Here is a 25,487-nt window from a genome sequence, read left to right on the forward strand (position 1 = left end):
TCTCTTATGCCCTGTTTTTGGTGCCTGTCCGTGGCCACCAATAGTTTTTTATTACTTTTACTTCAAACTTTCAATTTTTGTTGCTTTTTTATAATGGGTTTACTTTCTGTGCGTCACATTCTTTTGCAGTTACTTTCGTAGCATCGAATTGAAAATATATTTTTTTAGCTAGAACACAAAGGTAGAGAAACATCACGCAAATTGATGAGGGATTTTGACAGGTTCGTCCCTTTTGCTGCTGTAAATATTCAATACTTCTTCCTCTTGCCTGAAAACGACGATCGATTTCAAAAGCGGTAACTTTCGTTCTATCTAGCAACCGTCGCCAGTTGTGCCCATGCTTTCTTCGGTTCCTCCAACGAAAGCGGCTTTAGCTATGTATAAGGGGGTTATGCTTTCATCTTCAACCCTTAGCCAAACAGACTTCTACTATATAAACATTAATATGTTGCTTCCCAACGATCGATTCATATTCTTTCGGTGTAGTGATTATTTTGTGTTTGCTTGTTTTTGTTTTATGATAGTAAAAGGCAACTTTAGTGAATATAGGCCGTTGCTACGCTACTGTGTTCGTTGCTTACACACGTGCATCTTCTCCTCTTCGCTTCCTTGTTTCATTTTTCTTCATTTCTTTCGCATTCTACATCTCGCGCTTCTAACATTGCTTTCTTCTATAACTTTCACTTCCTTCAACACGTACACACTCCGCGGTTTCTCTACACCTTTCTCACTTGTTCTTTCTCACGTTCGCTCTAGTTCTATCTATAATGGTATCTTACTACGCTCAACAAGCTGCTTTATGCTTGAAACATGTTGTTTGCACAGAAAGAAAACGGTTAAAACGCACAATAATTTAAATGTCTGCTACATGTGAATTTGTTTCTCCTTCTATAGTGCGCTCCGTCTCTACAGATACGTCTTATCGATGAGGACAAATACAATATCGAATGCTTGTTCCTGTCACTATCGTCAAAGTTTAACAAAATAAAAAAAAGATAAATAAAAATGGGACAAACAGAAGCCCAACCTAGATAAGGGATGAACCAGAAAAGTCGAAGCGGTTCGAGTGGAGTTTGTCTGTAGGAGGGTTTTGCGGATGTTGTTTTGCTCTGGCAAATGGACATGGACGGTTCTGAAATGTTCATGTGAATGCCTTTGGGGAAGGATATGAAAGAAGGAGGAAGTGTATCATCCTTTTCGTGGATTCTTAATTAAGCACATTCGGACCCTTTTTCAGGATGGTTTTCTCTCGCTTTTTTTAACTTAACTGAATGCACTGGGAAATGAGTGTGGGGGAGGAGAGTACAGAAATGTGTTCTCGATGAAATCTTTCAATAATGATCGTGAACCGCTTGCGGATGGCTTTGCCGAGGTTGAGGCCTGGCACACGTTTACATCAACTTCTGCTTGGCACACTCCGGACAGATAACGTCCTGCTCGTCGGTGATGAAACCGCGTCCGACCAGCGACGTTTTGCAGATGGCGCAGATGAAACAATCGTTGTGCCAGTGGCGATCCTCGAACGAGATGAAACGCGTACCGCCGATGCCTACGGTGAAACAGAAAGTCGCAAGGAGAAAGTGAGTAATAGAAGTAGAGACGAGTCGACCATGTGATCAAGCTTTTATTTCTCATCGGACACTTACCGGTGATTGGCTTGGTACAGGAGGTGCATCTCTTCGCGAACAGCTCGCCGAAACAGTCGGCGCAGTAGGGCTTCTCGTCGCGGCTCGTGAAGCGCTGGCCGGCAAGCGACACCTGGCAGTTGGTGCAGGTGAAGCACTCACGATGCCACGGTTCGTTCTTGTACGTTACGCCGCCACTGGTGATGATCTGCATTGGAATGGCAACGGTAAAAATCGATCAATGACATTTACCTCAAGTACGTTCGCTTACTAACAAGTTTGTACTTACCTTCTTGCACTTGATGCAACGGGTTGCGTACTTCTCCTCGTAGCAGCCGGCGCAGTAGATTTCCTGCTCACGCGGAATAAACGACTTCGTGCCGATGGCGGTCTTGCACACGCAGCAGCAGAAGCACTTCTCGTGCCACTGTCGCGTTTTGTACTCCATCTTCTTCGTGCCTGTAAACATCAGTGGAAAAGAGAAAAAAAAATTAGAATAGTTATGAAAACGAAGTTGTGTTTTTCCTAGATGCTTCATAGCAGTCACTGATTCTAATAATTCATTTAAAGCAATTTCATCCCTATTTTTCATATTCAATTTTGTTTTCTCCACAGCGTATATTGTCAATTTGCCTAAGGGTGTATTTCTTATCGGCTATATCATGAGATTTGGTTTACCAGTGGTGGAAATTTTCAATATTTGAAATGTTGTAATGTAAACATGTAAATGAATATATATGACCAATAAGGATATTTTTTACTCTATAAAATTTTTGATGGTGAAACTGTCCTCTAACTGTCATAAAATAACTTTACATTTTACGTGTTTAATTTCACCTATGCTCAATTTATCATATGAGTCAGGAATAGTCTGTAGTAAATTTTTTTGGTTGTCACTATTTAAAACAATACAAAAGAAATAAAATTGTTTGTCTAAAAAACACGGATTACTTTTAGTAGTAAAATTACATAAAAGTAGGACCACCAAATTGTTAACTCTGTAAGTAAAAAAGAAAAACAAAATGTACAAATAACTTAAGCAATCATTTGATTGTACCAACTTCAACATCTTAATGCACGTGAGGGATCCAACAAAAACCGCACCCTTCGTATTTTACAAACACGTGCCTCGTGTCATTTGAGTCTCATCTTCAATCTCTTCCCTACTATCTACTTCTCTCGTACCCCCTATGGTATGACAAATATTTTTTTCTTTTTCAACACCTTTTCATTATCGCAGTGGCACCTTTTAATTTGCAATATCAATAATTGTCAAGCACTCATCTTATCGCGGGCGCCTCGTGGCTTTAATTGCACGCCGAAAAGGTACACAAACGGCCAAGGCCCAAACACAAACAGTCAACAATGTCCTCCAGACCGCAACCATACATTCTAGCGCATCTACGACGATGATCACTTCCAACAAGGTTAATCGGTTTGCGAACGATCGTCGATCGAAACCAGAGGATCAACGGAATTTAACATGTATGGCTAAAAACGTGCATTCGTGCGATGTGGAATGACGTGAAATATTGCGATGGGGGTTTGATATCAATGTGAATCATCATGCCAGAGAAACTTTTCACTTCCGTACAAGGAATTTCGCTTCCTAGCGCTTGTCAGTAGTTGAAGATGCCACTTGAGTCACGAACACAGAAGCCGTATTCTGTTGACGATACTTCCCGCAATCGTCGATCATCGGGGGATTAATAAATTGCTTGCCCTGTCTCCCCACGGGGCCAACATGAGTTTCGATCGATTTATCGACCACGCCAGGGTCCGATAAAAAGTGCAATGGAGGTGGAGGTGGCTCGGAACGGAACCGAGGAAGGGATCCCTCAGCGCCATTTCCAGAAGTTGGACCATTTAGGGTAGCTATTGCGGACGTCGCCTCGTGAGAAATTTTATTTTTCGTTGTGTGGGCGTCGAGGGTCACAAATCTCCTGTTTCATCCACGAGCTATAAGTTTGGTTTGCAGATGGCGCCCTCAGTGGAGGCCCTCCAGAATGAGGGCACTCATGGCCGTTTGTACGCTGGAAATACGGAAGGCCAGCCTTTTACGGGCGAGAGTGAATTCTCGTTGGCGTCATCGACAGCGGAAGGAAACTGCGATCTGGCAAATAATCGGTGCATGTGTGGGTGTCCCGGTCAGCTCAAGAAGAACTTGTAGAATTTAGTTTAATTTTTAATTTGTTTATCGATGAAGATCTTATATAAGAGCTTTGAATATCTTTATATTAAATTATTATCCGCTTCCGACAAGAAACTCATTAATCGCCGAAGGCTGGAGGCGCCATCTTTTGACGAATGTGTCGTATGCATTTAATTTTTCAACGCACTTGTCGCTTGTCCTCCGTTAAGTGAAACATGTTACAAGCTTCCGCCCGAAAACGGACCACCTACACAAGGCTTGTAGGCTTGCCGATAGCTTCCATCCCTTTCACATCGTTCGTTCGTTCACTCGAAGCTAAGATTAATTAAATCGAATGAATATTCAATCGATCTTGGCCGTCGGGTGGCAAGCAAGATTAAAATGTTGGCAAACGCGCCATGCGCAAGGCAAGCGGCAGTCGCTAGGAGAGAAAAAGCAACACAACACGTTGATTTATACACGATCTCATCCATCAAATTGCAAACGATCTTTCGGTCGGTGAAGACGGCGCATAACGAGGGGATGTGAGGCATGCTCTTAAGAACATGCCTGTGTGTGACAGATTTTGAGTGAGCACCCAAAATGCCGATGAAGTTGTTTTACATAAGTCAATGGCAGCGCTTCTAAATGTTGTCGTGTTTTTTTTTCGCAATACGGCTCGGGAAGGAAAACTATAAAATGACTATAAATTATCTCCGAACCGTCGGGAGAAACTACCCTGACTACGGCCCATGTAGGTGGGACACATTATACATTATCTTTCCAACAAGGTCCGAACTCATTAATGCCATCCATTCTGCTCCGTCGAAGAAAGGCAAAAGCGTGGAAGGGAGTAAATGTTTAAATGTCGCTAAATTAAAACACAATACTTCATTATTCTTAGCTCGCTAGCCAAAAGTGGCGAAGAATGAGTCTTTAGGTTAAAACGACTAAACAACACTAATGATACATCGATCGCAACGGAAAGGCTGCACATACAAGCACACGTGGGGAAAACAAACAAACGCACATTCCCGATTGTGCGGAGGATTTGTTTATGCATTGGAAAATTAATTGGCACAACAACTCGGCTTCCTTTTTCCTGTTTGGACTCGACACGGAACGTGGGCATGAATTAGCATCGTCTATCTATTTCGGTTGATAAATGTGCATCCATTACTAGTGGCACCGAGAGTCGTTGTAGAGGCCATTCGAATTATCGTAATGTGTGAGTGTGTGGTTTCGCCACATTACTATGATGCTGAGGTTGTTGATGTGGGAGCTTTGGAATCACATTCCATTCTAATGAGACAGTGGTTTTCAAAAATAGTGAGTTACAAGTACTTCGTCTCTTAAGGTGGTGGAGGGTAAGAAATTGAAAAAGGATTAAATTTTAATATTAAACCAAAACCAAATTAGATGATCTTTATCCTAATGTACGCAGTTTAGAGATATTTCCATTCGATTCAAACATTTTATATTGTTTCGACTAATCGACTTTACGATCGCATTGAGACGCTGTTTTCTCGACACGTTTCGTCCACAATAAGACACGACAAAAAGCTTTTGTCGCTTGATGTGGAACGTTAATTTCAAACAAGCAATAAAAATTTTATAGCTCTTCCCTTCCAAAATCGTCCACGCGAGACAAACTGTTTTCTTCTTCCGAATGTTAAATGTGTTGAACAAATAATTTACGTCCAATTTCCGCCGTGAAATCACGACGTTACAAACAACCCACGGTCAGCGGCGGTTGATCAGACGGTGGAGTATTATAACAAATTTAAAAAAAAAACGCATAAGGTCATGTGCAAAGGAAGAAACCAAAAAAAAAAAACAAACGTAGTCCCTCTTCGGACCAACCACTTGACACTCCCCGGGAGCAATGATGACGTGTTTTTCGTCAAACATACAATCCATGATCTCACCAACTTATCCAATCGCGTTTGAAGTCAAGCGTGACGTTTCTGGTTTGTTTGCTTTTGTGGCATCCAGATTTAAAATTCGAAGAGACAAAAAAACAGCAAGATTGCAATCGGCCGTCTGTGGCCATGTTGTGAGCAAGCGAACATTTTATTTTTCACCCAAGTGAAGCAGTTGGAAAGTCAATAGAATACACGCAACAAGAAGAAGTGAATGCTTCCATTTTGGACGGAACGACGCCAAGGGGTAGAGTTGCTACTTCTTGGCCCACGAGCTCCCCAGGACGTGCTACAAGCTGCCAAAATTATGCTAATTTTTGCATCTTTTCAGCATCGTGGGACGAGCAAAGCTGCGTGGAGTAGCAGCACGCGATCACCATTCGCCATTCCGAGGCCATAAAAGAAATATCGAACTGGACGTGTTATTCATTGGCCGCCGGGAGACAGGTTGTTCTCCGAGCCTACTCCTTTCTTTGATGATGTATCTGATGGCAATCTTTCTTTGGCAGCACCCCGTTCCAGGCGAAGGTCGTTTTACGTACGTTCTGTTGAGACGAGTGTGTGTTTGCCCGTGCACGTGGGCAGCACTTGCAGCGCACGCTGCAGGGTCAACCGCGGGAAGATTGAAATTTATAGCGATCACCATCCGATCCGAACCCGACCCGGTCGGTCAACCGAGATTGATTCCAACCGAGAGCGAATATCGAGAAACACCCGCGAGAGGAACTGTGTCGCCAAACGGGCGGAATTGTTTGCGGTTTTACGGTTTCCGATGGAGTTCTTTCCAAACCGGCACACAAACCCATTCGAAAAACACGGCTCAGGGTTAATTGAAATAATGGCGACTGCTATTTGTCAAAGACGGTTTGTGATTGCATTTCAGCGGCGACTGATTGGCGCTATTGTGGTGCTTGTATGAGTTTGCATTTATTTGCCAAAACTCACATTGGAAGGCATCGAAAGGCAATTAAAATCATTGGCAAACATTTGATGAATGCACTTTTCATTTGACCTTTGTGAGTATTCGTTTGTTGAAGAAGACGTAACGGTATATTGTCGGTATTTTAATTATTATTTTTACGAATACCTTCCCTGTTTTTAAACCCATTTTTAACCAAAACTAGTCTTTGGAAATAATTCTCTTAATAAAAATCTGCTGTATATTCTGTATGGTAATGTATTAAATTTGGTATATGTTCATACCAAATTTAAATATATTTAATATTTTTTTCTCTTATACTTCATAAGTAGTAGATCTTACACTTCATAAGTTCTACTAAATCTACTTCAGTTCAAACGATGTTAAGTACTTCTATTCTAGTACATATTTTAAGGTTCTTTTAGATTAAGATTTAGAAAGATTTTACTGCACGAAAAAACGATTCAATTTACAGAATTAAAATTGGTACAGATATAGTAAAAATCACTACCTTCGATTCACTTTAACTGCTGATAAAACAAAATTTTATCGTATACATTACACCTGAACAGATTTGTCTATAGTACGATCAATTAGGATCGTAAATTATGCGCTTTTGGGTAAAACGCTTATCGAACAATGGGGTAAAGTTAAAAAATAAATCATCTTCACTGAGTGCAACAACAAACAGGGCGTTTTAAATGGATTAATCTATTTAGATTATCTTTTGACCGCTGATTTGCTAGCGGAATCGATTTCAACTCTACAACGATCCTCCACTTTTGCCAGTGCACTATGGGAAGATTTATGACCTACATAAAAGTGCCACACTTCCAGCATTGAGTCAACTGTTACGCTAGAGAAAAGGACCTCCGCCAGCGCTTTAATGGCGACATTAACCCTGCCTATCGATCAAACGCCGGCAGGACGGACCTTGCGGGCTCCAGTTCGAGTGCTGATTCCAAACGGTAGCTCAGATGCGGGGCTTTTCGGTTTTTGCACGGCTGTCCACCAGCTGTCCGCGAAGAGGGCGAAGAGAGGGGGAGAGGGCTCGTAGTTTGGTGCCGAAAGAGGGCAGAACCGACAACCGTTTGCACCTTTCGGTGGACGACGCGGACAGGCTTGGCCGATAATAGCGTGGCGGGGCCAATTATCGTGCGTCCGTTAATTGGACCTAAATGGATGCGACACACGGGGTGGCCTGTGCCCGGTGTCTCGGGTATAACTTCATCGAGATGAGCTTGTTTGCCCTGACCGTAGATGGCGCGCGCACGAGCTCCTTCCGACGTTCCGAGCTCTACCGCAACGGAAGCGGAACCGAACCGGTTCCGTCCGCGCGGACATTAACAACGCGAAGCTGTTGGCGTTGCCGTTCGTAGGCGTGTGCGTGTGTGTATGCGCGTGAATGTGTCAGCCTGGTGTTAATTCGTTCTCGCGCACAAGTAACGCGAGGGCGAGGCGTCAATTGGTTCCTAACGAGTTTTTAAATAGTGTTTGACGATGTTGTGTATTGTTCCCAAAATGATTTTGGAACTCCCATTTGTATTATCCAGTACCTGGAGTCGTGTCGCGACAGTCACCGACGCGGCAGTCCAGTCCAAGATGGCAGCGGAACTTTTCCTGCTCCTTCGCGGCCGTTGCCCCCGGCAGGAACATGCTCAGGATCGCGATGTCCTCGTTGTTGTCCTCGGCGCGCTTAATCCGCTCGCCGCCGACCGTTTTCGTCTTCAGCCGCAGCCGGGAGTCGAAGTCGGACGACAGGATATCCATGGCCATTATTTTACTATCGTCAGGTTTCAAGTGAAGTTCCTACACCAAGCAACAAATCACGAGGATCACAGGTTGTTTTTCCAACAAAGAAACCGACCACTTTGAGAGCACACAGCTAATCTTTGCTGTTTTTTTTTTCTTTTTTAAGCTTCAACACCTCTTCAGAGAAATGGAACAAACTTTCTTTATCCACTAGATATGAAATATTTTCACTCCTTTTCTTGCCGTTTCTCCAACTCAGGATATAACACGGAATCGGGTAAACGTGATCGTGCAACTTTTTTAGCACACAAAACTTTACGCACAGGAGACACTCGGGAAACCGGGACGGGAACTGAACGAAAACAACGGTCCGACAACGAGATCAACGCCACGGCATCCGACGATGTGCGCTGACCAAACGTTCATTCATAACTGAAGTGAAGTCGCACGCCGGCCCCGGGGTATAGTAGTACTTATTGCGTGAGCTAGCTCAGCCGTCTCAGCGCTTGGAACGGGGTGGACATTGCGGGGCGATGAGACGCGCTTTTGGAGCGTGGTGTTGTGGCCGAGGTCAAGGCGGTAGTCGAGTGGGAGAGAGATTCCTGCCTTCGTCGTTTCCATCGTCGGCGTCGTCAAGTTTACCTTCCACATTTCCTTGCATGGTTCTTTTGTTTTCTTGCCCCTTTGCAACGCCCTGGCACACGGGCGACTGGGGCCTGCGGTGGGACGTGTGGTGTGTCTACGTGGTTGCCGGCTGTCGTCATCTTCAGTTTGCGGAATGCCAAAGGGAAGAGCACCCCACGGATGTTTCGGTACAAAAAAAAAACCCTCGTAAAACGGAGCTCAAACCTGAGGACAACTTCGCAGGGGAACCTCGCACCACATTATCAATCCTTCAGCAGCATTAGCGCACAATTTTTCATATTTATGAGCGCCGGTCCGATGCTGCTTTGTTTTTTGCGTGTTCTTTATTTCCGTCTTAGCCGTCAGTGGTTTCGAGTTTGCTTGTGAAACCGAATACCGATAATCTCCAAACATTATGGCCCTCCGAAAAAGGCTCCGCCCTTCATGGGGATCGTCGCGTATGGGAAGGAAACTCGCAAAAGGCCGTAACGTAACTTCACTTGAGTGCAGAAAAAGGCGCCATGGAAATATGTCTCGAAATTGATTTTGACATGCAAAACATATCCTTCGCTTTGGGGTTGCGTGCGTTCAGCCCTTCGTTCGTTCGTGTGTGGTAGAATCCGAGCGATTTCGGACGAGACACTAAAAGCGGCACACACTTCATTTTCCCTTATGGTAGGTCCTGGGATTCGGGAAGTTCTAAAACAAAAGAAACCCGAAAGCCAACGTCCTCGCCCGTTCCGAATCGAAAGGGCCCAGTATAGGGCCCTTGCATGTGGAGCCCATAAAAGGTCTGCGTTTGCGACGCCTTCGGCTGTGTTCTATGTCGCAGGTCGGTTCTGGTGAGGTTTCACTGCCAACTGGCTAGAATCGGTGGACAGAAGGGGGAAGGCAAGGCCAGGAAGCGAACGAGGTAATCGGCATTTGCATGCGATTTGCTTATCGCTCGTGTGTTATTTTACTTTTTTTTTTTGTAGCTGGTTCTACCTCATGGAGTCGCCTGTACGCGATGTGTGGCACGCGTTAGTTGTTGCCGTTGTTGACACGAAACTCTAGACACCGCGTGCAATCTCATCCTCCGTGTAGCTGGGCTGTGATGGATTTCACAGTGCTCCAATACGCTCATCTCATCGCGGTGTCACTTTGGTCGTGGTTTCAAAGTTGAAGCTGCCCGAAGCCCCGAGCCAGCACGTGGGACGTAAAATATAAGAGCAAAAACAAAGCTCCCTTAAAGTGAACTAGTTTCCTAGAGAATATTAGAGTAGGGCTTGATGCGTAGGTTTAAATAGAGGCAGAAAATAAAAGAAAATCCAGACCATACAAATTATGCCATAAACTGACATGTTTTAAGTACTACTTTTGTCTATTCGTCAGGCCAAGACTGCTCAGCGGTTGTAGCGCCAATAAAGTAAGTTTGTATATAAATTAAAACCAGACAAGTTTTTAGGTGGCATATTCTATAAAAAATGTAGAAACAATTTCAACCAATCAGATAAAAAGATTAAGGTAAAATTGCTTCTCACAAGTTAAAACCAAAATGCCTCTCGATTCCTAAGATATTGGTGAATGATTCCTCCGTGCGAAACTCACGCTCTAAAAACCCTTGAATCCCCAAATCCTTGGATGCCCTTATAGTGCCTGTTTATAGTGCCCAAAAAGGGCTGCAAATGAAATTAGCAGTTAATTGCTAAACTCCAGCATCTAAAGTTGTTTGTGTTTGCGATGAAAGCAGCCGAGGCAGCGTTTTGTTGTGCGTGGGTGGTTCACCGGAAAAATAAAACACTGTAGCAAGACCTCGCCGTAATCCCACCCCAACAGGCTCACGTTACATGTGTCTCGGTGGCCACACCGGGGAATCAAACCTCTGGCTGATATGTTCCGCTGTCTACGGATGAAAAGGGTTTTCTGTTTACCTCACACGTGATCGTCCACGTTTGTCCAGCTTTAGTTTCAGAATCGTGGCCAGTCTAGGGACTAGTGGCAAGTACTCCGCAAAGGGTTTAGTTCAAGGGATTACGATCTGAAAAGGGTGCTAATGGAGAACCACATTAATCACAGCCCTCGCCGAGGTGGCGCGGAATAACGAGTGTTTGTTCTGCTTTGACGGCATCGATTTCCAAGGACAAAAACCTCATTCGTCTAATATTTTTGCGCCTCTAAGAAGAACATTTTAGTATTTTTATATCTCAATAAGAGTTCGAACATCTTAAAATCATCTTCTTGTCCGTTCTTATTCTCTAAGCAAACACAAAATAAGCGAATGAATTGTGTCGTTTTGTAATTAGTTTCAACTTTACAACTCCACGCCGGAGTACTAAATCGTTTTGTTACTAACCAAAGAGAAGTTTCGACTTGTCGTAAGTTACGTTCCGTTACGGCGAAGCCTTCCCAATGTCAACGGACCTTCTTATGGCCCACCATGCGCTGTTGTAAATTTATTGCTTGTTGTTTAATTTTGCCTCGGTTGTTGTTGTTGTTCTGGAACTTGCATTTCGGGCCTGCGGAGGCGGATTATGGACAGGTTGATGTTGATTAAACAATCGCACATTAATGTCGTCTCCAGTGGTCGACCAATCGTCGATATTGTTTTCGTTCGCTCTTTCACTCGGTACCGCTCGAGGGAAGTGGTACCGGGCCATGCTCCGCACAGGCCTGACGTTTCGATGGACATACGTTGAACAAAAACAGCGATGCAGATACGCCTCGTTTTTAACCTTCGTGTGAAGTGTGCAAGTGAAAAGAAGCAAATTGTGTTATTAATGCGAACCTCAGCCACCCAGGCAGACAAGGTTTCGCAGCCGCATTGGAAGATCCAATCACCCCGAGGGGAGTGGGGATTCTATTCAGTAGTAAACGTCGTCCGGGGACGTCTAAGTCTCCCGCGTGAATGACAGATGATTTCCAGAGGTTTTTGCACCCGTCCGCCTTCTCTGACAGGTCGGCGCGTGATGGATGAATGCAGTCGCGATCGATATCGATGCACTAGACAGCAACAGGAGAACTCTACCCGCGTGATCGTGCTTAAGTCGGGAGAAAACTGTTCATTACCGAGCCGCAATGGGGCGGCTAATCTGGTGCGTTTCAACCGAACGGATTCCACCATGACGCTGACGACGGCAACGAAGACGATCGTCTTTCTCTTGCCTTATTGCGGATTCTTAGTGTGTTGTTCCGCCACGTGGCAGAATGATTCATAGGATTTGTGGCGCCGGGTGAGTGCGCGTAAAGCTTCCGGATTAGAAGAAGGCGAAGAGCCGAAGGCGTGATCGGAATGGCATCCATAACACAGCATAAAACAAACATCGCCCGCAGCATTCCGCACGCTACTGCTGGATGGTTCTCCGGTGACTCCCACGTTGTTCGAGGGGACTCGGGCGAAGCATGACAAATCGGATCACGGCGATCGGATCGTCACACGCATCCTTAGAAACCGGGGGTGAAACTCCTACGCACGCATTCGTGGAGAACTCGATTAGAGGTTTGATCGTTGTCCAGCATTTCTATGCCTTACTCCATGCGAACCAAGTTGGGGTTCGCAACTCCTTCAAGCGTGTCGTTTGTGTGTGAGTGCGTTTTTTTATGGCACCTATTGAGAGGTATCAAGTTTTACGATATGGAAACTGTCCATAAATGTCTCATTTTGGAATTGATCTGCGAATAATTTACTTGACCTAAAACCGTTAGACAATGGGAAACCTAGTTCCGGTGTTGGCTGCGGTAGAGTAGCTGTCAACTTGTCAAACTGACCAACGCGACCTTTTTTGGAGATATCGAGTTGCAACCTCTCCTAGTTTTTTTTTAATTTATACTAATTTAAATCAATAAATATAACCATCACCAGAGGGGAGAAAATATTTCGCTTCCATAAGACACGATCGTAGTTGGCGGTTATAAACCCCCACCCGCAGGACTCCAATTTGCCAAACGGTGAAATAAAATAACTTTATTAGCTTGTGCACCATTTCGGACAGCACTTGTAATTGGCGCTATAAAACGAGAGGGCACCACATAAAAAGAACACCGAATGGTTTTAAAAACGTCGGCTGCAACAGGTCGCACTGGTCCTTAACAAGTGAGGCTCAGCGTCACGCCAACGACGTCGTGACCCCACGCGGCCGATAACTGCCCCTGGTGGCAATTTACCACCCCGAAATAATGGCGGCCCCCATTGTTCTACAGCCGCAGAAAAAGCCATAAAGGATGGAAATTAAGCCCACGGCCATGTATAATACGCTGATCGGCGCAGGGTTGCCACGGAGAGTGAAAGTTATTCGATCCCCAGAAAGCTTGCGCTCCCTTGGGTTTATGAAGTCGTTTTCGAGTTCAATGTCTGGCTGCTATGGCCTCCTTGGGAGAGGAAGGATCTGCCTGGAGCAATGGGACACCTACGCGGTACGGCTGCTCAATTCGAGGGTCATTCCTCAATTTTGTCTTGCGTTCGTGCATGTCTACAGCTGCAACAAAAGCCGAATATCACGCTTCCGCCCGTTCCCCGTAATGTTATAATTGATGTTGTTCCTCGTCAAAAGGCAGGACCGGGAGGGAGGAAGAAAAAAGAACACGGGATGGTGGTAAACTTTCCGCCGTTGTCGATCCTGTCCGCACAAATCGGATGCCAAGGCTGAAGATAGGGTGTGATCTCTTTATTTGACTAATTTACGAGCCTCTCATCTGTCTCGCGCTGGTCGTCTGGAAGGAGGGCAAGTGCAGTGGGAACTCGCCTCACACTCAGGGACAGAAACCCCCCATGACGTAATCCAGATCACAAATCATACGCCGGAACCTTGTTTGTGTGACCGATCGCTTAGGTCATTTGGCGAAAGGTTTCAAGCAAAACAAGCAGGAAAAAGAAGCATGGGATGCGCTCATCTGGCTCCAGTTGCCTGGGGGACTTTGTAGGTCAGGCTAAAACGAATAGCATGAACCGTGCGTGCTCTTTCGGTTCGGGATGCGACACGCGAGATTTGTGTCTTGAACTCCAATTGAATTTAATTATTTCACGACCATCGCCAACGGGAAGCTCGTTGAGCAAACAAAGGCCAAAATAAAACACTGTCCACGAGACAAAAAAGGAGAAAACCCCCGCTAAGTATCGCAAGTACCTCGCGCCTTCTTGGAGATATTCTTTGTTGTACAAGTGCAAACTGTCCCCGTTTCATCTCGAACACGATTTTCGGTGTGTGTTACACCGATCCGTGTAATTAATCATCTTTCCGTTAAAGAACCCAAAGGTGGATTATGTCACTGTACACACTAGACACATGCGGCGACGAGTTTTGTTAAGAACCTCGCGGAGTTGCTGATTTATTGCTTGTGGCATCGACATACCTTGAAGTCTTTTGTTATTTTTATTTTTTTTTTCAAACACGATCTTTTTTTAAGAAGGTATCCATGACACATAATGTAGGTTGTAGATTTGACAAGATTTGTAGTAGGCTGAAAGATCCAAGATCGACTAAGTCCTAGTACAAGTGTTCGGTCATGGTCTGCCGTTCGTAGATCGCAGATCATTCGTATGTTTCAATAAGATGATTAATGCTAATTGAAAGAAAAACTCCATCAGCCTAATCCCGTTCTGAACTTGACTCAAGATTCGATCTTATGGTTGCGCTGTGGACTTAGTAATCGAAAACTTCTGGTTATTTATAGTCTGTGTCGCTTTTTTCAGTAGCAACAGACACAACATGTATGAAGTCGATGTATTTATCGTATCGATTGGAGTTTTGGTTGGTCGTTGAGTTGCCGGGAAGCGGATGGATATGAATAAACCAGATGGCTTTCGAGGTTGATTAGAAACCACATCGTACTCCTTTCAATCAAATCGTTGCCCTGTGTTTTGATTTTATTTTGAAGCGGCAGATGGACGCCACTAAACGAATATTTTAAAAAAAAACTTAACCTGAGAAAATGAAGTACAAATTATAACAATTCTTCAGGAAGAACGGCACCAAGGGAATCAAAAAGGCCATTTTACGCAAAATATACTCTACTCTTTTCATTCTTTTAATTTAGATATTGTTTTGTGAAACCTCGTATGTATAACTATTTGTGCATTGATTTCTTGGCGCACTTTCAATTTGCCACACTTTTAAAACTTTCAAATACCCAAAAAGTTTTTTCTACAGAAAACCTACTTTTGATCCTTAAAGATTAATGTGTTTGGAGCAATCACAGAAAAGAGGAAACCCATATTTCTCTATCCTTTTTTCCTACTTACCGGCACGGAAGATTTCGCCGCAGCCATCGCAGCGGGACGCGAACTGGGCGTCATAGCAGTTACCGCAGTAGATTTTGTCCGCCTTGGAGCCGAACTGTTTATCCACCAGCGAAATGCGACACTTGTTGCACAGGAAGCAGGCTTCGTGCCAGTGCTTGTCCTTGTACGAGAGATCCTACGTAAAGAAATTGATTTTCATCCGTTAGTTGATACACTTCCTCCTCAATTTTCCACAACCTTCGCCTACCTTCGAATCGATACCGATAGTCTTGTTGCATTCCTCGCAGACGTTGGCGAACACGTTCTCGTAGCACTTGATGCAGTACGGGTGCTCGTCGCGCAGAACGTACCGTTGGCCGGTCAGGCTTTCGTCGCACTGCCAGCAGCAGAAGTGACCCGAGTGCCAGTCCTTCGACATGGCTTTGGTGTACTCGCCACTGAAAATAAGCTGTAGGAAAAAACAAAACACATGCTCAATTCGTTATCGATATCAAAGTTTGATTTGGTTTGAATTGAAATAATTTCAATTCACACAATTGGTAAGATTCACATAATTCAATCCAAAATAAATGTCTTTAAAGATAGGACACATGCGCATATAGAACAAATATCTACACTCAAAGTAAGAACAAACTCATTAAACGCTTCATCAGAGTGAAGTGGCAAAAGTATGAATTAAACTTTAAAACTACTGGATGTTAAATGTTTCAGGAATGAGGATTGAAATTAGTTTCTGAAGAGAATATTTTTCATATTGTAACCACTTTGAATAAAGAACGAACTTTCGAAACCTTAAATAATATTTGTCTGTACCTTAAAGTTAGAGCAGGGATAACGAAAGACGAGTGCGGTTCAACTGGACTGGAGTCATCATCATCATCACCCAACACGCCTACGAGCCACAAGTAGTCGGAATTCAGTTCATTTCACCAATTTTCCAACCCACAAAATGCCGTCTATGTTTCGCTGCGTGAGCAAAATCATAACACACTTAGCTTCAAGCTGTCGACAACATATTTGTTTTGAATATTTTGATGCTGCTTTGCGTTCGCTACCGAATGCATTTTTGCCTCGCTCGTTTCCATGTGGTTTTCCGCTATTCTTCAACCAGCCCAAGAGCATATCCCAACATCTTCACCGCTTGGGCCCCTGCAGCTCAAGTCAGTCTTGGGGGCCGAATGTGTGTTGTTCTAAAAATAAGCCCAATACATTGGAGATCAAATGTTTGGTTGCGCACCGGCCGAAATTCGGTCATGCGAGCGGGCCGAGTGCAAAAACGAAAACCTTCCTCCCCCTAACACCAGACCAGACATATGAATATCATCTGGGACGTGAGTGTGGGAGCGATCGTTCCATTTTACCATCCCAGCAAGTAGCAGAACTTGTGTCCCGTGTTTGGACTAGATCTTTAGCGTTCTCTAAAGCAACGGTCCGGGGAATTGCTGTTCGGCATGAGCTGCATGGCCAGAAATATGCATATGCTCATCCTGGCAAAGGTCATAAGGCATGCTTTTTGCCAGTGTTTCGTTCTCGAATCGTTTTGCTCTGGAAACAAATTAAACACAACTCTCTCGACGCCTCGTGCCAGTAGGTGGATATCGATGAAAAGTTAACCGAACCGAACCCTGCCCGTACAACTCTTGCCCGGTCTGGTGAGTTTTCACACTTCGATAGCATTTTATTTTTGGCCCTGGTAGGGCGCGCATTTCCGCGAACAAGAGTCACGTCGGCAAAAATCCATCGCGCTCCCGGGATTCCCGCTCCTTTTCGTCGATCGCGTAATGCGCCGCATAAAGAGGTCGATGATATTTTATTTTACAAGTAAAAAAGTCCGTGTGCTATTATTATCTAACACGATCGGAGAAGCAGAAAATAAACATGCATTGAGTTCTTTTCCAAGCGTATCAGGTCTGGAAAGTGAATCCCCGATGGAGTAACATTTTAAAATGTTTAAAAATTTAAAATTATATAGTTATAACAAAGGTTATGTTTTTAATTTTTGTCAAATCTTCAATAGATGCATTGAACTCTTTTCCAAGCATATAATGTCTTGAAGTAACATAGTTTAAGCTTACAGTTACAACTATAATTTTTTTTTTCAATCTTTTTAAAATCTTCAATATAGGAGAATATTCAGATAATTATTTGAGGAAACATATTTCAAATTAAATTTTGAGAGTTCTATTATCTTATGACTATTGAAACGATTTATCTGATGGCCAAAACTTACGAATTGTTTTTTAAACTAAGAAAAAAATTGAAAATGTATGAAGCAAAGAAATTTTACAGTAAGTTGGTTTTAAATTATTATCACGATCAATCGGCGCGGATCGCCGCACTATTCGCTGAACACAATCGCTTTGTGGTTATTTATCGCTCGGAAATGTCTCCTTGAAGTTCGATAGTCGCGGTCGTCGCGGCGAGACGAATATTCGAAGGAATATTAATGCTTTATCTTCACACGCATCGCGCAACCCCGAAGCCAATGACACTTCTGCACGGCCATCGACATCCCCTTTCATTGGTGCCGATCGAAAACCCATGTTCACCCGATGTAATTCGATTTGTGGCTAAGATATCGCAATTCACGATTATTTCATGAGCCTGCGCCGCCGTCTGAAGCTCCCGGTCCCTTCCAAGGTGCACAGACCCATAAATTCATGCCATCGCCCAAGAAAGGACCGGTCGGGTCGGTGCGAAAAGAAAGACGAAAACTTACACTCACACCTAATTTAGTCACGTTCAAAGTGCAGTAATAATTGGATTTTCGCAACACCGGAGCGACCACCGGACACAGTTCCCGGTGTCCCTCAGGAAAGCTATCCGGTTACCGTGTGGAGTTTAATCCCCGGCTAAACGTCGCGTGTGACAACCGCAAAAGAGGTTTATGGAGGTCTCCTCCAAAAAGGAAACTCTCCCAAAGGACAATCACGTCCGGACGGGGTGATGATGACGATTTCCACCGCAGTTTCCCTCGAGGAAACCCTCGAGGGGTGCTCTCTTCCTTTCGTTACCCCTGCTTGTCGTCGATGGCGTTCAGGCTCTGGTTGACCGAATCCGTCGTCTCCATCTCGGTGATGGACACCTCGCCGCTCTGGTCCGACGACTCGCGGCGCTTGGTGGTGGTCTTTTTCACTTTGCGCGTCTTCTTCACCTCGACCGTCGAGTGCATCACTTCAACATCGGCCATTTTGCTGGTGGTGGATAATTTAGATTTCCGAAAGAGTGTTCCAAAAGCGAATTCGCGATCGCGAACAGAATGCCGGCACAAACTCACACACACGCACACACGCTCGCGAGTACTAGAACTGCTTAAAAAATCGTTTCAACAGATGGCGGATAGACGAACCGTTCTCCTTCTTTCCCGAGAGGCAGAACGAAGCGCGACAATGAAATTAGCCTTTGGAGAAGTTGTTTGCTTCCCCGCGAAGCACAGAAAAGTTTTCGTTACTACGTTTAAGCTAAGCTGAACACGAACTGTGCGAACCGTGCGTGAACTGATCGCGCCAGACCGGGCCAGAACCGGGGCGGTCTCGGTGCAGCTGGCCTAATGCTGAGTTCCTCCCTAGCAACGGATTCTGGGCAGAGAAGGAACGATGTTCGTGTGCGCACTCATTTTCCCGACCACACACGTCACCGGAGTCGGTCAGCGGAAAAGCGTGCCGTGTGAGCGTCCTGTGTTTTGCGCACGTTTGTCAGGTGTCCTCTTTTTAACCCTGCTCCACCCTTCTCCTCGCAAAACCAAACATCGGGAGAAAATTCTAGTACTCTCCGTTACGACTCTGAGTGTCCGGGAAAAATCTTCACCCCGTTCTCGTTCAACAGAGATGGTGGCGTGGAAATGTACGCGCAGGCGCCGTTGGCTATTAGTTATTTTATGCGCACCAAACATATGTTGTTTATATGATTCTGAAGATCTTATACGAATTGTGGTGCTCCAGAGAAAATAATGTCTAGCACAAGCAACTCCAAATTTTTTGCAAAATGCAAATGCAAGCACAAGCAACTCCATATTTTCCAGAAGGAGTGCTCATAAACATCTTTCTACTCCATTCGAGACGCTAGGAAAACAACGATTTTATTTTGCTTGTTTTTCTTGTTACGTGGACAATTAATCGTGCAAAATAAAAAAATTATTCATCTGTGAATATTTTTATTTATTTTCCAACAATTAAGTCGCAGTCTGTCAGAACCAATTTGAGAGATCAATAAACAAGTTAGCTTATCCAATAAGTCAGTCCATCCGACACAAGATTAAATCAATTTATGTTGTTCAGATTCAAATAATATATTTGCAATATTTTGTTCTCCTTTGGTGAATTATAAACTACTGAAATCATAAACAAACGCGAAAATGGGATCCAAAACAAAATATCTAAGATTGTTTTCAAGCCAAACATAATGGCAACATTACGACAAACGCGGCAAACAAGAGGAAAATTGTGTCTGTGCTCCCCGCCAATCATCCCAGCCCCCATCCAAGGCGCTATATTGGTGCGAATGGAAACCCCCGACTGTGCTCTCGAACACTCACCGTAGAAGAGATCGTCGTGGCACGCGTCGTTTTCCTAACGGATTTTCCTCCCGTTAAATTCTGGTAAACGCGTGATGGGGGAGTAGTTCACCGCCACCACGGTGGAGCAAGAAGATCGCAATGCCTCGCTCTCTTTCGAGTTTTAATGAATGAAAATATGTGTACCATCTACTCTGCCTCCCTGTCGCACACTGTTATCTCTCTGTCTTTGCTAAACAAAATACTGTTTGTCTAGAGAGTAGCTTGAAAATATTGAGTTTTGCTTTCGACAGTAGGGAAAATGGATTTAGTGAGCCTCCCCGGGGAAGCAAACACAGCACGTGCCGACGGAAGGGTAAAGATTTTCCGTCGCCCGTGCCTTTTTGAAAATATTTTTTTTTCGCTTTCGTCAGACGGTGGCAATAATTTCGTTGCTGCACACGACCCGAACAAACTTCTCGATCGTTGGGGAGGGGCTAATACATCGCTCCCACCCCAGTGTGTCGTTTTCCACCGGTTTGCACCGCTATTTTCCCGTCCGGGCCGTCGCTCAGTAGGACACAAACGGACCAATTTTCGTGACCCAACACTGACAGGCGGTGCAGACGGCAACTAAGAGAGGGAGAGAGAGCGAGTGAGGTCAAAGAAACGATTACCCTGTCCGACAGGAAATAAGAAGAAACCAAGAGAGAAAAACCAAATTGGACATTCATGTGAGGGAAAACCGAAACCTCAACAACACAACTGTGAAGTGATTTTTCCTTCAACGCATCGCAGAGCCAGGCCAGGGACGCGCAAGAACTGGCCCGGCACAATCGAGTTTTCCTGTTTCCATTTTAATTTTCACTCGCCACTTTCCACGCCGAAGGGGTACGCGGCACGAAGCAGTTCACTCGAACGTTTTGCTGCAGAGGTACGTAATTTAGTCAATAAACGCACACGACATAAATACGCTAGCGTTTTGGCCGGCGTTTTATAAAGGGAGTTTAACGACCGCTTATCATGCGCCGACATGAAAGGATTTGAACCGACTGTGAAATTTTATGCGTAAATAAACATATCTAGATTGCTTTCTTCTAGAAAGATAAATTTTCACGTTCGATCGAAAAGTGAAGAAAAAATACTAAATCAATACTAAATCTAAAAATACTAAATTTATATATTGAGAACAGTACATTGTCGAATATTTTGAAAGGGCTAATATTTCAAAGCTAATCTTGCATGATATTAAGTCGATTATAACAACTATTTTGAAACGACGTTAAATCAGGAAATTGGAAAGCCTATAAAAAGATATATTTCTGTATACTAATATCACGAAATGATTTTCCTGAATTTTCATTCCCTTGAGTTCCCTTTTCCACGGTGTAATAAACAAAGTGGCGCCCATTCAGATGATGAAAAAATTGATCAGCTTTAAAAAATGGGGTGGTTTGTGCAATGATGCAATGAAACTGCTTTTTTCATAAATTATTTTCCTCTTGCTTAATGATTTGATTGATTTTCGTTCAATTTTGTTCAGATTTTATGGTATAATGAATGTGAAACACATTCCGTCAAATTTTAAAAATAAAAACTAAAATGCATAATACACATACAAACCGTCAAGATATAATTTTAAAAACAAACAGCCAATGCAGTTTACAAATTAGAATAAACTATTGATTAATATGGCCACCGACCAGAAAAGGAAATGGTTAAACAAACTAGAAACCAGCTTGTGAATTAAACGCGTACGGTCTGCTCAAGGAAAACTTATCGCGAAAGAACAAGGCCTTTCGCCGTTAAAGTGCAAACCGCGGCAACTCCAAGCCCACGCCTGGCCTCGTGCTCCTGTCCGGTCAGTGCAATGTTTTGGGTGGCACTTGGCACCTCACCGACAAAAAATCGCAGAACACTGCTAAGGTCAAAGAGTGGTCCCCGCCGAACGGCAGCCAACGGCCAACGCCGAAACCGATCGTGGCCAGCGACGTCGCCCACCTGTTCGCTGCTCGCCGGCTGGGTGCTGGGTTCGCCCTTGGATTTATCTGACGGGAACGGTTTGAAACCATCAGCTCGACCACCGGAGCGAGCCAGGGGCAAGGGACGGACGGAAGGATGCAATGTAACCGAGAAGTAGAAGACAGCGTGTAACATGTCGACATGTTTTACCATTTTTCAATAATTAGAGATACGACCGCAAAATTGAACGCACAACAAGCAAAGGCGTACGCGAAAGAAACATTGACGATAGCGAACACGATCCACCAACACGTTCGTTCCGTGGATTTTCCCACCATTCTAGACTGGGATAGTGCGGTTTCAAAGAGAAAAAGACTAATGAAACTTCCGTGGGCTGCGCTGATGATGGGTGGCGGCTGCCATCAGCAGTAGAAAATCTTTTTGGCATCATTTTTCAAACGAATTTTCGAGGCGTCACCCGCCACCGGATGTCATTGCAGCGGCATTCGCACATTTGTTGTTTTGTGGCGTAGTTTTTTGCCCAATTTATCATCACAGTTTGATCCCTTATGAGTTTGAAGAAAAGTCTCAAATGTATGAAAAAAGAAATCCAACAACATTTGTTCTTAAAATAATACAAATTTTCCATTGTAGGTTTTTTTTCCGATTGTAGGTGTGCCAATTTGATAAACCAAAACAAACTTGAACATTTCATATTTAAACCTTATGACAACAAAAACTAAATTCCGTAGTAACAGAGTGAATTATTTTTCAAGCGACTCAGCAGCATCACCAGCACGAACATCATTTTCTATTACTCGGAATCGACTATCCCGAAACGTTGCCTAGTTAACTCTTCTGAGCTTAATATTTCCTTCACCTTATTCTAAAAATTCATTCAACAGTTGTAAACACCAATAAAAAAATGCGTTAAAAAATTAATTCGTAAAATCGAGTTTAACGAGCGAAAAAGGATTAGATAAAGCAATCAAGCACTTTCTTGCACACGAACGAGCCGCACGTCATAGAACGTCACGAGTGGATTTTTATCTGCGTCATCGTTTCTTGAACGAACCGCAAACAGAAAACAATAAAATAGAATGAATAAAAAGACCATAACCGAGACGATCTTGATCCTATCTTCAACATTACGATCGTTTGCCTATTTCCGACCATCGACGCCCCGTGAAGGCCTCGAATCGTCGGGAAAGCAGCAGCAAACTTCCCGCTTTTCCGTTCGACGGAAAAAGGGAAGCAAAATCTACCAAAAAACGAGCGAATGCGATCGCTTCACGCCCATCGGCTCTCGGACGCCGTTGTTATTATGTTCGGCTAAGGTCACTTTTGCACTCGTTACACATCGACTTCTTCGGGATCGCGAACCATAACTCTTGGGGTGTCTCAAAAACCAAAACGAAAAAGAACCTCATCAGAAGAACAAACAACTCGCAGGAAAATAGATCACCCCCGGATATCGTCCACCCCCGAACGAAATCCGCCAGTGATTCATTTTTCTTGCTTGACGTCGTGGTTGAGCAGGCAAGATTGATAAATTTTCACCCGTCACCCGGAGAAACATTGAGCTGCGCGATCTGTGACGCTCCCGTTTTCCGCGGCAACCTTTCGCTAATCCTTATATTGGAGTACGATACAGCCGGTGCGGGTGGGCCGAATTGAAAAACAACGAGTGACACAACGATGCTGTGGGTTAAATGATTATTCTTCTTGTGCTTTTTCTTTGCGAACGTGATGAATAAATAACGCTCGCATAAAGCATTCAAAAACAAACTACGAATCATTTAAACAATTTTGCATCGTTAACGGCTTCTCGATTTGTTCCACACTAATCCTAGTCACGTCGTGATTTACGCTTCTCAGATTAAAAACCGCGTCGCAAGAGAAACGAAAGCCGGTCATATCTGTCATCAAATCATAACGATAATCTTTGACGAACCTTTGTTGATGAAACTAATAGCCACAATTTAAACGCTAAAAAAACATTCGCCCCAGCTGACAATATAAATACTCCACCGTAGCGCAGTGATTATTCTTAATTGCCATCCGATTGCATTTTTCACGCCTTCCTGTGCTCAGTAAAATTTTGTCACCCCCGTGTCCCGTTCGAAACCTCGAAAAGAAATGGGTTTTCCCCCCAACCAAAACCCGAGTGGTAAAAGTGGATAATTTGTTGGACCTGGTTAATGGCAGTGTTAGTTTATTCACGGTTTACCACCACCGTTTGCAACCGCGTCAGTCGTAAGGATAAATAAATAATCCTTCCTCGGCTCATAAACTGCGGAGGCATAAATATTTGCAGTGGCTTTCGGTTTTCAATCAAAAGACGATCGCCTTGTTGCTTAATGTGATTTCGATGCGAGGAAAAAATCCGAGGCATGCGGGTTGGGAAGGTGTTTTGTCGGAAACGGGGCATGTTTGTGCGGGTACATGGTTTACGTTTTATATTTCCGTCCCAACGCCGACAACAGCACGACGGCGGCAGGATAATAAGTTTTGAGTTAAACAAAAATAAACCACCCAAAGCGTAGTGAAAATAAAAGACGTGCGAAGCGTGCGATTCCTTGCACGCAAATCGGCTGTAAAAAGAGTCGGGGTTTGTTGTGTACCGTCGTTGACTGTTTTCCCAAACCCCCCAAACGCTCCCAAACAAATCTCCACTGCCACCGGAAATCCAACCACCAACCAATCAGCGCGATTGAAGTGTTTTCCACCGAATCCTGAGAGAACGATCACTCGCACACGCTCGCCCGGTTGTTACGACGACGTTTTACGAGCAACCATAAATCAATGGACACTTGCGCGGGTTCGAAAAATGAGTCAAACAAGTGAACGCACAGGGGGGAAAAAAGCTAGGAAAACACAATAATAAAAATGAAGCTAAAGTGAAACACAAAATGGGGCGCACACAAACGGAAAACATCCACCCGATGGTTAATGAAAATCAGCCCGCGTCGTCCGACGGCGAACCAGTAACATCCGAGGGCAAAAACGAACCTCGTTAGCGGATTGCAAATTATCCTCTAAATGATCGTCGGTACCGATCACTGCCGCTGTTGGCGCCGAAGAATATCATATAGCCAGCGGTTCCAAAGTAAGTCCTAGTGGGACTCTAAATTTTCACTACGCAATTAAATTACAGAGTCGTCCCGCCGCTGGTCAGCACTATCTTCTATTTTCAATCGTCTGTCGACAATACGGTAAAGGATCCACCTAACGGTCTCGGTCTCGTGAGCGCGCGTGTGGGGATTACATAGAACAGAAAAACTTTGTGCACCATCAGTGGAGAACAGTAAGAGTACGGTGGTGGTACTGATTCCGGTGCGGAAATAGATTTGACAGGGGCGCGTTGACAGAAATGGGTCAACGAGACTCGGGTCAAGCGTAACTGCCAAACCTGCCGGTGCACGAGCCACTGGGATGGGAACGTTTTGCTTTCTTCGGTTACCTGTTTCAGCTTGGGTGACTTTCGGTCCGCGAATTACCCTTCATCCTCTATCCCAGAATTTTGGCTTACCTGGTGGAAAGGAAAAATGAAACAACAAAAAACAACGGGTGAAAATGATTTCGTGTCATTAGCTATTAGTTGTGATTTAGGAAAATAGTTCCCAGCGTGGTGGTATGATTTGTTGATTGCAAGCGCAAGACAGGATTTCATCACGTATGGTGGAGGCTTAACTGTGAATTTGTCAACACTAACCGATATCAATTTGTAATATAATGATGTAAACATGTTCTGAGTGCGGCGTTTAATACAATACTCTAGCATCACGCGTTCTAGACAAGACATGTTAGATGCTGTTTCGGCATTGTCTCTGAATAATCCGT

General features: G+C 44.2%; 1 protein-coding gene across 4 annotated transcripts in view; it reads right to left on the reverse strand.

Moving 5' to 3' along the window:
• Positions 1 to 1,066: 1,066 nt before the first annotated feature.
• Positions 1,067 to 25,487, reverse strand: part of LOC131281869 (four and a half LIM domains protein 2) — a 120,830-nt gene continuing 96,409 nt past the window's right edge. The window contains exons 1-6 of one of the 4 annotated variants that reach the window (XM_058311228.1): positions 18,243 to 18,380; positions 15,438 to 15,638; positions 15,191 to 15,365; positions 1,915 to 2,084; positions 1,647 to 1,833; positions 1,067 to 1,549 (exon numbers count right to left, since the gene is read on the reverse strand). In XM_058311228.1, coding sequence (XP_058167211.1) covers positions 1,392 to 1,549; positions 1,647 to 1,833; positions 1,915 to 2,084; positions 15,191 to 15,365; positions 15,438 to 15,638; positions 18,243 to 18,380 — 1,029 coding nt within the window. In that variant the 3' untranslated portion in view covers positions 1,067 to 1,391. Of the gene's footprint in view, positions 1,550 to 1,646; positions 1,834 to 1,914; positions 2,085 to 8,153; positions 8,374 to 15,190; positions 15,366 to 15,437; positions 15,639 to 18,204; positions 18,381 to 25,487 lie in introns of those variants that run through there. The other 3 variants (XM_058311227.1, XM_058311226.1, XM_058311229.1) reach the window with 3 other exon arrangements.

Source organism: Anopheles ziemanni, chromosome 2 (assembly GCF_943734765.1).
Source record: "Anopheles ziemanni chromosome 2, idAnoZiCoDA_A2_x.2, whole genome shotgun sequence".
Classification (NCBI taxonomy): Eukaryota; Metazoa; Arthropoda; class Insecta; order Diptera; family Culicidae; genus Anopheles; species Anopheles ziemanni.